General features: G+C 41.2%; 1 protein-coding gene across 1 annotated transcript in view; it reads left to right on the top strand.

Annotated features, from left to right (window-relative positions):
• Positions 1–15,514: 15,514 nt before the first annotated feature.
• The window catches only part of samd10b (sterile alpha motif domain containing 10b), a 73,033-nt gene continuing 71,727 nt past the window's right edge, over positions 15,515–16,820 (top strand). The window contains exon 1 of the mRNA XM_049580853.1: positions 15,515–15,844. Coding sequence (XP_049436810.1) covers positions 15,832–15,844 — 13 coding nt within the window. The 5' untranslated portion in view covers positions 15,515–15,831. The remainder of the gene's footprint in view (positions 15,845–16,820) is intronic.

The following is a 16,820-nucleotide window of genomic DNA, read 5'->3' on the forward strand; positions in this document are numbered from 1 at the left end:
TTTTCACAAAGATGGTTCCTGTTATTGTAGGTAGTTCTTATCATGCTGATAAACACTCACCAGCCACTTCATTAGTTACACCTGTTCAACTGCCCCATAATGGGGGATATTTTCTTGGCACACTTTGGGCCCCTTAGTACCAGCTGAGCATGGTTTAAGTACCACAGCCTACCTGAGTATTGTTGATGACCGTGTCCATCCCTTTATGACCACAGTGTACCCATCTTCTCATGGCTACTTCCAGCAGGATAACGCACCATGTCACAAAGCTCACATCATCTCAAACTGGTTTCTTGAACATGACAATGAGTTCACTGTACTCCAACGGCCTCCACAGTCACCAGATCTCAATCCAGTAGAGCACCTTTGGGATGTGGTGGAACGGGAGATTGGCATCATGGATGTACGACAAATCTGCAGCAACTGTGTGATGTCATCATGTCAATATGGACCCAAATCTCTGAGGAATGTTTTCAGCACCTTGTTGAATCTATGACACCAAGAATTAAGGCAGTTCTGAAGGCAAAAGGAGTCCAACCTGGTACTAGCAAGGTGTACCTAATAGAGTGGCCGGTGAGTGTTCATATCTGTGATAAGTTTGGTTATAACGAGTTATCTGATGCTATAAAAAGAGAGTGTGACATCATGGTTGACAGCTGTGAATGCCAACCTGTGTGTTTGCAGTCAATGGTGCTGCTTGCGATTGGTTGGGCGGGTGTATGGGTCACCAGTGCTAGATGGTCAGCGGCTGTATCCAGGCAAGAGGAAGCGTGACCTTATTCTCTGCTCAGGACATCATTACACCACTATATCTTTACATAATAGCTGTTTGCTGCTATACTAATGCTGTGAATGTCATTTACAGAACCTTTAATAGACACTGGCTTTATGATTGACAGTCAGTCCATTTGAAGATTTTTATTATGCTGAAGGCAAAAGAAAAATCCTAATTTCCCTGTCTAAGAGTGAGCCATTAGTGTGGTTTGTCTATGTGAGCTAAGCTGAAAGACAGTTATTTAATGGGTAAGCCTATTTCTTTCTTAACAAAGACTAATCACTTCATTTGGATAGAAATTGCATTTTGGATGAGAGAGATTCGCAAAATAATATCCCTCATTTGTGAATAATACTTTAATTTGTGATATGGTGATAAGCTGATATGTGAGCAAAAATGAGTAATTGGTGAATTAAAATGTGCCATAAACAAGGCAAATTATAGCTGGGCTACTGTGTATATGATAGAGTGTCTATTTCTGTGCAAGCATAGAATAATTTGCACGTTTCTGCATGTTTATCCATTCATGTGTGTGCCAGTTTGCATGGATGCATGACTCCATTTAATCTGTTTATTCAGTGCATATGACATGAGATGGAGGGCAGGACAACTGGACTATCTGTCCTATCTGTCACAGCAGATGTCCATATAGTGTGATGATAAATGGAGATGTACTGTGGTGTGTAGGTGGAGCTGCATGGATGCAGCAGAAGCAGGCTATAGGAGGATACCAAGAATTAAAGGATGAAATATCCCAGCATATAACACCGTGTCCCATTTATGGTCCATTGATTGAGAGAAAGCTGGTGTTTGCAAGAAAAGAAGCGCAGGAGGAGATGTGTGGAGATGACAGGTTTATTGATATACTTTCATGCATCACCGACAAACACACACCTACTCACACAAAGAAACACAGACACATCATTCATACTGCCTGAGCTGCATTGTGAGTTAATTTTAGCTCATTATATTCAACAATGCAATGTGAGTGAGGCAAAAAAATTGCAAAATAGGACATGGACATCATCATTTTTCACTATTACACACACATGCTAAAGTCAATTACCGTCTCTTAGTTGAAAGCAGTCTACGTGCACAAAGCCTGATTTGGTACATAGAAGAAAATCCTGAGAGGATTAATGGTTTATTTAGCTCTTATTACTGACTGTGTATTATTCTGAAACAAAGAGAAGTGTCCTTGAGAAAGGACAACAGTAAATTACTATTAGGGCCTTCCTTTAGGAATGGCCAACCGGAGTCGTTTTGGGCAACAGATGCTCGAATGGAATTTCATTGATCCGCTGAGCTTAGTGCGACAACAAAGCTTTGAATGAGGACAGTCCAGTAATTAGTCTAGGGTAAGATCTGAGACACTGTACAAAGGAGAGAAAGATGGTTGATTCTGTGTAGTGAATGCTAATGCATTGACAAACGTGACATATGTGCGTTGTGGGTGCATTGTGGATCAGTTGTATTGGAAATGACTCATTAGGCCAATTTCTGTGCAAAATAAAGGGTCCCCTCCACTCCACTGCATAAGCAGTAATAGGTTCACCTTGAGTCTGAATGTCTGAGGGACAACACTTGAACGCCAGATACTTAACAGCACTAGGGAAAACTCTGTATTTTTCAACCTAGACCTTATTCTCCTATGTTTTTGTGTCTATAGCCCTGTTTCTACCAAACACTTTCGGTATGGTAAAGTTGAAACCAAAAGTAACCCTTCAGAGATGGTACCTAGACCCTAGCGTTACCACTGCAAACAGTACCCTTAAATGTGGGCGGGGTTGTTGTCACTCACTGCTCCGTCCAGCACGCACTGTATTTCCTCATTACCGGTGACACAGATGTAAGTCTGCACCTCGTTTATCGTCCGCAGACATTTTCAGAACAAAATTAAACAGGCTGCAGTGAGAGTCTCTCTCCATGGGATATTTAAAAAATAGCGGATTTGTGCATTTAGTCCTTCCAAGGCAAGCTCGGGGATTTAATGTTGCCAGAGCCCACAGGAATGATGCTCCACGACACTTTTTTTTGGGATATATGCCAAATAACCCAGTAGAAATATATAGAAACACTTGAAGATATATAAAAACTTGAGTAATGATCAAAGTCACATCGAAACTTAAGGTGTGCTGATTGATTCACGTCATCACCTCATGCGTTGAGTAACATTAAAAGTTAACGTTCCACCTTAAAAGTTGCCGGCTGAGGGAATTAAGTTATTTTTTCTCAGTCTGCAAGAGGCAGCAAAACATCCTTTCATTTTATAGTTACAGTTTACTAATAAAACTCTCCAGTGGTTACATGAGCCTCAAAATCAGCTACAACTCAGCCCTGAGCAGAGTGACTGTCCGCTATTGACCAGTCAACAGACTGCAGTGTTCACAGCTCCACCTTTTAGTACCAGATCTGTGTGCTAGGTACCCCAACAGAGGGGGGACCAAAAATGGGGACGGTACGGAAGGGATCCATTGGTACCATCCACAACTTTTCACAGTGGAAACAGGAAAAAAGCGCACCGAACTGAACTGTACCATACCGTACTGCTCGGTGGAAACGGGGATAAAGTGCCTAACACTTACAGCAATTTTTGAAAATGGTCCAGTACTGAGAGGGAGCGCTGCAACATAATCCCTACGGGCAATAGTGCACCATCAATCTACGTCTATTTAAAGTGCTCGTTATTGCCACTGATGTGCTCAGATTGTTATGTCTGACAATATGACGGAGAGGAATGAAACCTTTTTCTTTACCTTATGCTCATCTGTTTGTTATTGTGACCAAGTCTTGCTCACGAGAGGTGACTTGTTGCAGGAAAAGCAATGGAGGAGAGCAGTCTTCATGGTGTCATTTCGTCCTGGTCTCTCATGTTCCACTTTGGATTTCTTCCCTGAGTTCTTCCTTGTGTTCATCGTGCTTCCTTGGTCGGTTTTCAGTTTAGTTTTGGTTCTTCTTTCATTTGGACTTTTAGTTACCTGCCTGTTCTGTATGATTTGATCAGCTGCATTAAAGCTTGCGTTTTGTTCAAATTTCACCCTGCTTGTCACTCTGCATTTGGGTCCTCCTTGAACTGATTTATGACAGGGTTCTATGGAAGTCACTAGCTCATGATTATATGGGATATGTATGAATATATAGGGCATATTTTTCATAGGAAAACAAGCGCTTTTAGTGGGCGTACGTTAACAGTGCACAATTGCCCGGATCACATCGCAGCCTGGTTCACTGCTGAGGCTGCAGTGCTCCATTCATCACTTAAACACAAAAACATGAGGAAACAGAGTCCAGGATAAAAAATACTGAAGTGCCCCTTTAAAGTTACAGTGATGAGGAATGTCTAATGTTTTCCCAGCTCCAAAGCATGTACTTTACCTTTCACTCGCTGTCACAGCATCCCCCTGCTCCCATGTTACATTTCCCCTTATGAGCACTCAGTTTTACTGAGTGTGGGGGAAGAAAGGAGGGCAAGTGAATGACACCCACGCGGGTTTAGTAAGAGCCTTTCATATTTTCCACATTAAAAGTCTGACAGCTAACATGATCCCAAGTAGAGCTGATTTGTTTCCCCGATGGCTGAGCAGATAAATGAGATTATTGACTGAAGCTGTTCTCCTGACCTGTTGTTTGAGTGAAACTGGTATTTCGCTGGGTTATTCAGACACAGTGGAACAAACCATGATGCATTCCCCTTTTTTTTCTGACCCTGTCTTTTCTGAGAGGAGAGGAGATTCTTGAGTTGTTTTGTCTGCTTGAGTTATTTGGACAGGTATATGGACAGCAAAACACAGATTCGTGAAGTGAAAGAGACAGAAGGAGAGAGACGAGATGAGTAAGACTTACAAAGAAGAGCAGCGTGAATGGCAGAGAAAGAGAGAGAGCGAGAGACACGAGAAATCCTGCTGTTACTCAGATGTGTGAAGCTCGAATAAACCTGGATTCCTCCCAATCAGAATCATCCCTGGAGACTCGACACAAAGAGGTCTTTTTTTTTATATACATAAAAAGATGAAAGTGAATGTGGCATTGTCCTCTTGTCTTCCATGTAATGCCAGAAAATCTGTCTTTGTATTGTCTTGATTCAGCCGAGGCGCGATGTACATTTTTTATGTTTATTCACATTTTCAGTCCTCTACAGCCAGAGAATCATTCCCCCTGAGACACACTGAATTAGGACTGAGCTGATCATTTTACTGTGCTGCTGCTCAAGGGTGTAGATTTTGTGTCAACATTGGTGGGGAAAAATATGAAACACGTTAGGGGGATCCACCACCTGAGAATTTTTAGTGTCAAACACTTAATTTCCTGCGTTCTGGTGAATTTTGATGCATCAATTTATGGTGTAAATGTCCTCTGCTGCTTTTATGTGTTTCTTTGGGGGAAAAAGGCACATGTTCTAAACACTGAGGGGGTCGGTTGGGCTAGTTGTGTTGTGTAAATTGAACTATTTCCATTGTCCTTCTTGACAACAGTTGTCCTGCTGATTTGTATAATGATACAGCTTGTGTATTTTGGGGGACTCTTAGCCACCGAAATGGTATTCACGTGGTCTTATTATGTTGATGTGTGTCTATTAGTAAAGGCATCAATGGCAGTTACTTTAGAGTATTGCGATAAAAGAAAAAAAAGCTGTTATCTGAAGTTTAAATTGCTAAGAAAATATCTACAGAAACTTTATGGAGTGAAAAACCTGGGGAAAAGAAAGATAAATCTACTCATAGTAAAGCAATCACACTCAAAAGGAACCATCTCTGGAGAGAGACAAGAGTGACCTCCAGAGTGAGGTGCACAGACTTTTAAAGATGAGACTCGAGATGAGAAGGGATGATGAGTGATGGTGCAATTGTTGCCTTTTCTTTTTGACTTGCGGGGTCTGCTATTTTCATTAGCTGTGGTTTTTACAGTGTCTTTATTTTTAGGTAGGGCCCGGTGCTTACTCTGACTACAACTTTCTTTCTCAGCCTGTGCCGAAAGAAGTTATTACTGTTTGATTTGAAAGTTCATTCGGTCCAACTTCCAGCTACATCCAAGCCGACAGAGATAGAGGTGGGTGAAGAATTGCAGAGAGCCACAGTAAAACCAACATAAATAGTCATAGCACAGTGTTGGGACACACTGCCAGAACATCTTCGATGACATAAATCCTACAAGTCTGTTGAAGCACACTGGAGGAATGATACAGCATTTTTACAAAAGATATTCCCTCATCTGGTGTTTCGATGATGGTGATGGTGAGCGATGGTCCATAATCTTCCATAGCTCAATTGTGTTGTGATCTGATGACTGCAAAGCTCTTTTTCTCATTTCAATACTCATCAAACCATTCGGTGACCCCTCGTGCCCTGTGGATGGGGGCATTATCATCCTGACAGAGATCAGTCTCATCAGGGTAGAAATATTTTAGCGTAGAATAAAGATAATCACTCAGAATAAATTTGCATTGATTTTCAGCAACTGTTCCCTCTGACACTAGTGGACCTTCACCCGACATCCTCAATGTAGTGACAACTCACACATACTTGTACACCAGTGTACCACCAAATCCTTCAATGTGCACCCACCTTGTCACTTAAATCTGTTCGTTCTCATCCTCTCAGTCCAACACATTCTCACTCTGACCTTGTCACATATCGACGTTTGGCCATGGACTTTCCACGTCCAGATACGACGTGCAACGTACCGTGGGTGCATTAGTTGTTGACGTTCTGGGACGTCGTGTCAAGTTCTGCCTGTTACATGTATTGTCTTCTTTCAAAATACACTTCTGTTTTCATGGGAAATTTACTGTTTACACACTGTCTCGTTCAAAATAAACGCACTACGTTGGTACAACACAGTGAACTGATTGTTTTTTTTTCCTTCAACAACAAAAACATGAGGTTAGGTTTAGGAAAGAAGAACTAGGTTTTGCTTTAGAGTCTTATGGGTTGTGAACACTGCTCTCTCGGGTGAAGGTCAGTGTTGGTCAGAGCCATCCACCACCCATCCCGTCCGCCCCTAGTTGCACTTTTGATGCTTTTATTTTGTCCTTTTCCCGCCTTGTTTCCCCTGACACCGCTGGACGCCGTTAAACTATAACGGCAACCAGCCGCGTATCATGCCGATGTTAAAGGATGCCTTTTTTTCATTGGTTTCTGATGCCGCAAGTCACTGCAGATTTCAATGACTTTGCAATCAGACCGGGCTCCATGATCCAACATCAAAATCAACTGGGTGTGCTAAGCATGTTTGTGCAGGTCACAGACCATAATCCATTGATTTATTCATATTATTCCTTTAATATGTCTCCAACTGTAATAGGGAACATTCCTGTCTGTGTCTCTTTTACTCTCTGTGTCTCACTGTGTCACACACATGCACACATAAACACACGTAGCACATTTGGTTTTGTGGCCACAGTATCAAAGGAATCAATGACATTCAGCCACAGGCCTCAGGGTGGCATTCTTCTTTATTCAGTTAAGATTTTACAGGGGAGGAAACAGGCACTATTTACGGAAATACATATAAATAGATGGGTCTGAACCCACAAACATAAGGTCTGTGTGTGCGTGTGTGCGTGTGTTTGTGTGTGTGTGTGTGTGTGTGTGTGTGTGAGAGAGAGAGAGTTTATGTTTGTAGCACAGCTCCACTTCAGACGGTTTCTGTCACACTGTGGTCATTTGCATAACAGTGAGGTCACCGTCAGAGAGTGAGTGGAATGTGAATCGCCTTGCTTTCCCATCGCTCCCTCTCTGCCCATATGTGCACGCACGCACACACACGCGCACACACACACACACACACACACACACACGGAAGCACAAATATATTAAGGCACACATGCACAGGGTGCAGAGCAGGAGACAAGAGGTGATGATCAGGGAGTGGCGAAGGGAATATATCTCTCAAATAGGTTCTGTCATCTTTTGCTCCACATGCTGAATAAATCCAGAGCGGGGACACTTTTTCAAAAGAGACCTCTCTACAACATGCGCACGGAATTACGGAAAACTCTCCCAGGTCTCTGATTAGGAAAACAGCTCAGGGCCACAACTTAACACTATAAAGTGGATTCCTCTCTATCATCTGCACTCATCTCAGTGGAGTAAATAGCTTCCTGTGGGAATTCATTAGATTGCTTTCACTTCCACCTGAAAGAGCCCTCCCTTTCAGATCAAATTAAGTGCAGGCAGAAGAGAACGCTTATGTTCTCTTGAAATCCAACCTCTTTGAGTCTTTTCTCTTTCTGAGCATTTAGATGCACCCAAGGTTAGTCCGGTTTCTCCTCAACTGCTCTTTTCTTCCCATTTTTTTCTGTCCTATTTGGCACCATTATTTCTAACTACCAGCTCAGGAACAGCCATTCACCATGACACCAGCTTTGGCAAGGCTGATGCCACACTCCAGCATCAATAGCTTCTCTATGTCTCTTGAGGAAGTGCTCTCTCACTCTCGAGAGAGAGACAGAGCTCCAACACAGGCCCCAGTCACTCCTTTTTTCATCGTGTTATCAGCCACAATCTGCCTGTTTGCAGTGTAAATATGCTGTTTTTTGTGTTACAACTGCTTTACAAAATGTAAGCCAGTTTAATTGGTGTGTATATGCATTTTTCTACGTCTGTGTGTTTCACTGTCACAGCAAAAGAATGAAGTTACCTTGGCACGAGGAGAACAGGCCATATGTGGTGGTATAATACTGACAATAAAAGTTTAATGGCATCATCTGTTACTTACAGGATGTAATGTATGGCTGTACAGGGACACCAACACTCGCTTATTTCCCATCACTGTCTCCCTCTACGACTGCTTATCGCCAAGAAAAGACGCTTCAACCAAACTCTAAGTGGAAATTCCAGACTACAGTTTAAAGAATGACTATAAACACTAACATTTTCTATTCCCCTGAGCTCCTATTCTCCCAGGTTTCTCTGTACACTGTACAAACATTTCTTTCCACGAGAGTTGCTTATGTTTTTCTGCCACCTGTAACCCGATGAAAAAGTGCTCTGCAAGTCTAACCCCTCGATCTCTGCAGGTCCCAGTCTGTTATTATATTATTCACTGCACTGACCATCCTCTGAATTAAAGATACAAGCTTTGACTGCTCAGTTCTTTACAGGACAAAATGTCCTTACAGGCACACAGTAGCACGCTCTAAATTAAGCTCTGTCTTTGAAAGCATGAATGAGCATGTTCAAATGTATGTCTCTGCGTGTGTGTGTGTGTGTGTGTGTGTGTGTGTGTGTGTGTGTGTGTGTTTGAGAACAAGAGTATGTTAGATATATATATTTATGAGAGTGTATGTGCATGTAAGGGCGAATGAATAGTGCTTTCACCCCTGGTCAGCATGTGCTCTAGTGAAGCCCTGATGATGGACCAGCTTGTCCTTTGTTCCCTGTTGTTCACCCTTTGATGCCTTTGGTGCCTGGACTCTGGGGAGGGCCCTCGTCTTCCAACACAGTCTGATGAACTGTCTTAAAGTCTTTCAGGGACATATCTTTTCACTGTTCTGCTAAAAAAAAAAACACCAGTGCTGAGCAGACTGTGTGCATCTGAACGGCAGCAGACTCAATTAGCTGAGTATGTTGTGAGATTACATTGACAAAGACACATTCACAACTTGCTTGCAAATTCTCCGCTTTGAAGTGAAGCTCGGCTGTTTGACGGGCAAATAGCGACTGACGTGGGTGTGTGCCGGGAGTCGGCTGTTTTTAGGTTTTTCTTCAAGCATCCAGTGGATCTCCTCCTTGTGCCTGTTTCTTGGTTTGCGCAAAGATCATGTGTTTGCATAGATGGTAGCTCCCACATGCTCTTGACTTCTCTGCTGTTTCAGTGAAGCTCACCACCTTAAAGGGGCACTCTGCCAATTTTACCAACCCAGTTACCAGAATAAATATCGACATTATACATTTCTGCAAACCCCAGATATGCAACATTTAAATGTTCATCATAGCAGATATGCTGAAACTTAACGTGTGGTCATGTTTAAGCATAAAAACCACTTGGTTATAGTGAGGACAAGAACATGTTTTGGCCTTAAATACCCAGTTTTGCTGCCGCAGTCAGGGCTGGAAATGCAGTCTTGCTAGAAACACTCAGTTTTGGTGCCACAATTGCTGCTGGAAAGGCAGCAATATCTCACTAAAAATCACCCAGTTTTAGCACCACAAATGCGCTAGAAAAGCAGTGACATCAAGCTAAAAAAAACCCCCGCTGTTTTGTTGCCACAATCACTGTTGGAAATGCAACGGCATCTTGCTAATAAACAACCAGCTCTGGTACCTAAATCACCACTGGGAATGCCACAACATCTTGGTCACAATCACCCTGTTTTAGTGCCACAAATGCGCTAGAAAAGCAGTGATGTCTTGCTAAGAAACACCCTGTTTTGGTGCAACAATGACTGCTGAAAATGCCACACCATCTTGCTAATAAACAACCAGATTTGAGACCTAAATCACCACTGCAAATGGCTCAACATGTTGGTCAAAGGCACCCAGTTTTAGTGTCACAAATGCGCTAGAAAAACAGAGATGTTTTGCTAAAAAACAACCTGTTTCGGTACCTCAATCACTACTGGAAATGCTTTGACGTCTCAGTCAAAAACAACCAGTTTTGGTGCCATAATTGCAGCTGAAAATGCCACTGCATCTCGCTTAAAAACACCCTGGACAACCTGGATCTTATTTTCACATTTTTATCCTTTATGACTATTCGCCCTAACCTTGCTTTACTCACCACCTCCATTGTAGAGAAATTAGAAACTTTTGGGTCAAAGAGTGCAAGTCTGCTAGCTTTCAAAAAAAAAAAAATCTGTCTGAGAGTCTGACTGAAAGTAAACACAAAGAGCTGCATAGCATAACTGATCCATACTGTCAACATGCTGGCTGACTTACTTGTTGTATTCATGAATGCGTGCAGGTTTGTTTATGTCAGTCTAAGACAGGGGCTTACTTTTGATTTAGCTTGTTTGCACAGAGAGGCAGTGGTTGAATGCAACACGATGGTTCGTGTCTGCAAGTTTGCAACCTGCACAAATAAAATGACAAGGTAGTACACACTGTGCAGTTTTCATTGCTGCAGCTATACAATAAAGGAAGACCTTATAGAGAGATTCCCAGGCGACTACTTTCTGTGTTTACTCTCAGTCAGACATAAAAGCAAGTATTTCATAAGATTTGTGTTAAATTGAAGCTTTTTGGAAAACTAGGAGGCTTGTGCTTCTTGCTCTTACCACAGCCTGCATTTTCCCAAATCTCTACAACAGAGACGTGAGTAAAACTTTATAATAAAAATCATAAAAATATGAGGATTTCACCCAGCTTGACAAATGCTATAATTCCACTTTAAGCATGACCATAAATGCTTCAAGTGTGGACTGGAGAGGCAGACACAATTACACTGATAATACTCATGTGAAACTGACTTTGCCTTCTGGCCATTTAGTCTCAGCTCACAGTAGCTCCAGTAATTATTGCCAATCAACCCAATCGCCAGAAAAAAAGTTGGCATTGGGCATTTCTGCAAACCACAGATATGTTACATTTGTGTGTTATTATGTACCGCTGTGGGTAACATGTGGTTAAGTTAAATCACAAAAACCTCTTTGTTATGGTTAGGAATAGATTAAGTCATGTCACATCATTTGGCCTAAAACACCTGGCTTTGGTGGCACTATTCCGGCTGGAAATGCAGTGATGATCCTTAAAAAGACAGTGCTTTTCATGGCACTATCCCGACTGGAAATGCAGCCTTGTCTCTGTAAAAAAACAAAAAACAAACAAACAAAAAAAAAACACTTTTAGTTGGAAACACAGCAATGTCTCTGTAAAAAGCAAATGCTTTTGTGGCACTATCCCAGCTGGAAACACAGTGACATCTTGGTAAAAAAAAACAGGTACTTTTCATGGCACTATTCTGGCAAGAAACACAGTGATGTCTTGGTAAAAAAAAAAAAAAAAAAACAGGTACTTTTCATGGCACTATTCTGGCTGGAAACACAGTGATGTCTTGGTAAAAAAAAAAAACCAGGTACTTTTCATGGCACTATTCTGGCTGGAAACACAGTGATGTCTTGGTAAAAAAAAACCAGGTACTTTTCATGGCACTATTCTGGCTGGAAACACAGTGATATCTTGGTAAAAAAACAAACACTTTTCATGGCACTATTCTGGCTGGAAACACAGTGATGTCTTGGTAAAAAAAAACAGGTACTTTTCATGGCACTATTCTGGCTGGAAACACAGTGACATCTTGGTAAAAAAAAAAACCATGTACTTTTCATGGCACTATTCTGGCTGGAAACACAGTGATGTCTTGGTAAAAAAAAAAAAAAAACAGGTACTTTTCATGGCACTATTCTGGCTGGAAACACAGTGGTGTCTTGGTAAAAAACAAACACTTTTCATGGCACTATTCTGGCTGGAAACACAGTGATGTCTTGGTAAAAATCAGCCTCTTTTTGTAGCACTATCCCAGCTGGAAACACAGTGATGTCTTGGTAAAAAAAAAAATAGATACTTTTTATGGCACTATTCTGGCTGGAAACACAGTGATGCCTTGGTAAAAACCAAACACTTTTCATGGCACTATTCTGGCTGGAAACACAGTGATGTCTTGGTAAAAAACAAACACTTTTCATGGCACTATTCTGGCTGGAAACACAGTGGTGTCTTGGTAAAAAACAAACACTTTTCATGGCACTATTCTGGCTGGAAACACAGTGATGTCTTGGTAAAAATCAGCCTCTTTTTGTAGCACTATCCCAGCTGGAAACACAGTGACATCTTGGTAAAAAAAAAAATAGATACTTTTTATGGCACTATTCTGGCTGGAAACACAGTGATGTCTTGGTAAAAAAAAAAAAAACAGGTACTTTTCATGCCACTATTCTGGCTGGAAACACAGTGGTGTCTTGGTAAAAAACAAACACTTTTCATGGCACTATTCTGGCTGGAAACACAGTGATGTCTTGGTAAAAACAAACACTTTTCATGGCACTATTCTGGCTGGAAACACAGTGATGCCTTGGTAAAAAAAAAAAAAACAGGTACTTTTCATGGCACTATTCTGGCTGGAAACACAGTGATGTCTTGGTAAAAAACAAACACTTTTCATGGCACTATTCTGGCTGGAAACACAGTGATGTCTTGGTAAAAAACAAACACTTTTCATGCCACTATTCTGGCTGAAAACACAGTGGTGTCTTGGTAAAAAACAAACACTTTTCATGCCACTATTCTGGCTGAAAACACAGTGGTGTCTTGGTAAAAAACAAACACTTTTCATGGCACTATTCTGGCTGGAAACACAGTGATGTCTTGGTAAAAATCAGCCTCTTTTTGTAGCACTATCCCAGCTGGAAACACAGTGACATCTTGGTAAAAAAAAATAGATACTTTTTATGGCACTATTCTGGCTGGAAACACAGTGATGTCTTGGTAAAAATCAGCCTCTTTTTGTAGCACTATCCCAGCTGGAAACACAGTGACATCTTGGTAAAAAAAAATAGATACTTTTTATGGCACTATTCTGGCTGGAAACACAGTGATGTCTTGGTAAAAAAAAAAAAAAACAGGTACTTTTCATGCCACTATTCTGGCTGGAAACACAGTGGTGTCTTGGTAAAAAACAAACACTTTTCATGGCACTATTCTGGCTGGGAACACAGTGATGTCTTGGTAAAAACAAACACTTTTCATGGCACTATTCTGGCTGGAAACACAGTGATGCCTTGGTAAAAAAAAAAAAAAACAGGTACTTTTCATGGCACTATTCTGGCTGGAAACACAGTGATGTCTTGGTAAAAAAAAAAAAACAGGTACTTTTCATGGCACTATTCTGGCTGGAAACACAGTGATGTCTTGGTAAAAAACAAACACTTTTCATGCCACTATTCTGGCTGAAAACACAGTGGTGTCTTGGTAAAAAACAAACACTTTTCATGCCACTATTCTGGCTGAAAACACAGTGGTGTCTTGGTAAAAAAACAAACACTTTTCATGGCACTATTCTGGCTGGAAACACAGTGATGTCTTGGTAAAAATCAGCCTCTTTTTGTAGCACTATCCCAGCTGGAAACACAGTGACAACTTTGAAAAAAAATAGATACTTTTATGGCACTATTCTGGCTGGAAACACAGTGATGTCTTGGTAAAAAAAAAAAAACAGGTACTTTTCATGCCACTATTCTGGCTGGAAACACAGTGGTGTCTTGGTAAAAAACAAACACTTTTCATGGCACTATTCTGGCTGGAAACACAGTGATGCCTTGGTAAAAAAAAAAAAAAACAGGTACTTTTCATGGCACTATTCTGGCTGGAAACACAGTGATGCCTTGGTAAAAAAAAAAAAAAACAGGTACTTTTCATGGCACTATTCTGGCTGGAAACACAGTGATGTCTTGGTAAAAAACAAACACTTTTCATGGCACTATTCTGGCTGGAAACACAGTGGTGTCTTGGTAAAAAACAAACACTTTTCATGGCACTATTCTGGCTGGAAACACAGTGGTGTCTTGGTAAAAAACAAACACTTTTCATGCCACTATTCTGGCTGAAAACACAGTGGTGTCTTGGTAAAAAACAAACACTTTTCATGGCACTATTCTGGCTGGAAACACAGTGATGTCTTGGTAAAAATCAGCCTCTTTTTGTAGCACTATCCCAGCTGGAAACACAGTGACATCTTGGTAAAAAAAAAAAAAATAGATACTTTTTATGGCACTATTCTGGCTGGAAACACAGTGATGTCTTGGTAAAAATCAGCCTCTTTTTGTAGCACTATCCCAGCTGGAAACACAGTGACATCTTGGTAAAAAAAAATAGATACTTTTTATGGCACTATTCTGGCTGGAAACACAGTGATGTCTTGGTAAAAATCAGTCTCTTTTTGTAGCACTATCCCAGCTGGAAACACAGTGATGTCTTGGTAAAAAAAAAAAGCCCACTTTAGCTCGAAATGCAGCAATGTCTTAGTAAAAAACAAACACTTTTCGTGGCACTGTCCTGCCTGGAAACACAGTGGCATCTTGATTAAAAAAAAACAGATACTTTTCATGGCACTTTCCCTGCTGGAAATACATACATGTCTTGGAAAAAAAACCCCAAAAGTCTTCTTTTTGTGGCACTACCCCAACTGAAAAAAACTGAAAAACAACTATTTTTGTGACACCATCCCACTTCTGAATGCAGCAATGTGTTGGTAAACAATGTCTTTGTAAAAAAAAAACAAACAAAAAAAAAAACACTTTTCCTGGCAATATCCCTGATGGAAACACAGCAACAGGTTGCTAAAACACCCACGTTTGGTGGCTAAAAGCTACTGTAAACACAGTGTTGACTTGCTAAAAACAGTTTTGTTGTTTGTTGCTCTCCGACAGTGGTCTGAGTAGGCATCTTGCCACCTCACATGACAGAGTCAGCTCATTTACTGTGACACTTCAGAAACACTGGATATCTATGGAACATACGATATCCGTGGTTTGAAGAAACAATGCCAACATTTTCTCATGGAGACTGGGTTTTTCAGGTGACCCTATGGTTGTATTATTTTTGTCACTTTTCTGGAATATATTCACTGAATAAAAGATCCAAAGTAATAATCCTATTGTAGCCTATGGTTACTATAATAATACCAATGTGGGCGTGAGTGTGTGCCAGTTTGCGCGTGAGAGAGAGAGAGAGAGAGAGAGAGAGAGAGAGAGAGAGAGAGAGAGCAGTATCTAGTCTGTATCCAGTAACAGCTGGTGGTGTCGGGGCGTAATGACCTTTTGTCTCCCGGCGGTCAGGTACGGAGAGGGGGGCGGAGATTCAGAAGGAGCCGCTTCATATCGGACTGGTCCCGGCGTCCCGGACGAACAAATGGCCGTGAACCGACAGAGAGGGAGAGTGTGATCCAGGTTTCTTTTTCTTTTCTCTCTACGATCACACTGAGGGACATCTCAAATGTCCACGTAGGAGGTGAGAGAGGGCAAGAAGCGCTCTTTATCCTCACACTCAGAACATTTCATCCATCTGGCAGGAGAATGGGAGAGTCCTGTTGACACCACGGAGAGATACACGCTGAGACCGACTATGGCTGTGGACGGTAGGAGCGCTTACTATTGCTTTCACTGGAGCATGTAACAAGCGTCACAGTATCCATACAGGGACTCAGCAATGAGTTCACAGTGACCTTACAGTACTTTGAGATTTTTTTATTAATCGCACATTAGACCACATTAGGGGGGCATGTGCTTATTCTGCAATGTAATAATACTGTTATTGTAAAACGGACTGAGTTATGGTTCATCAGAAGCCTTACTGTAAGCTGCAGAGATCACAAAAGCCTGCAATTAATAATAACCTGCAGGATCTCCGTTATCCTAAACAAAAATCATCTAAGTTGCATCTGACAGGATATCAGATGCTGTCAAGCCAAAGTGTGGCTCTGAATTTTACATAATCCTCTCTGAAACTCATGAATGACCCACAGAGCTGAAAGGCATCTAAATAAGCTTTTCACTGATGCAATGTTGTGGAGTATTTTCACTGTAGCCCTTAAATTATTCTGTGTACTGTAAAGGGAACTAGTTCAGTGTTTATCATGGCCTGTTTGTACCTGACAGTCTGTATTTGTGGGCCAGCACCTGCCTCACCTGGATAAATTACAGCTGGGGATTATAACAATGAGGCGGCAGTCTTTGTTCCTCATTCTTTTGTTTGACTGATAATAGAGACAAAACGCTGTAAACAGATGTGCTTTTGATACAGAAGTAAATATTGCGTTCTGCTGTGATGTGTGAAATCAAAGGAGTCGAGCCCCAGAGCTTGACCGAGGATCATTGTCATTTGTTTGTAATAAGATTTCTGCAGTACACCCTAACTGTCATCCATTTTACCCAAATTAAAACTAAAGTAAAATTTGAAAAGCTTGAACTATATATGCAAATAGATGCATGTTTTTTAGAGAAATGTAGATTTCTCTTTTCTGGTTTGGATTGGGGCTGCAAATAACAATACTTTGGTCGATAACATGTCAGAAAATAGTGAAAAATGCCCATCAGAGAATTGCAAAGCCCAAG

This window comes from Epinephelus fuscoguttatus, linkage group LG7 (genome assembly GCF_011397635.1).
Source record: "Epinephelus fuscoguttatus linkage group LG7, E.fuscoguttatus.final_Chr_v1".
NCBI lineage: Eukaryota > Metazoa > Chordata > Actinopteri > Perciformes > Serranidae > Epinephelus > Epinephelus fuscoguttatus.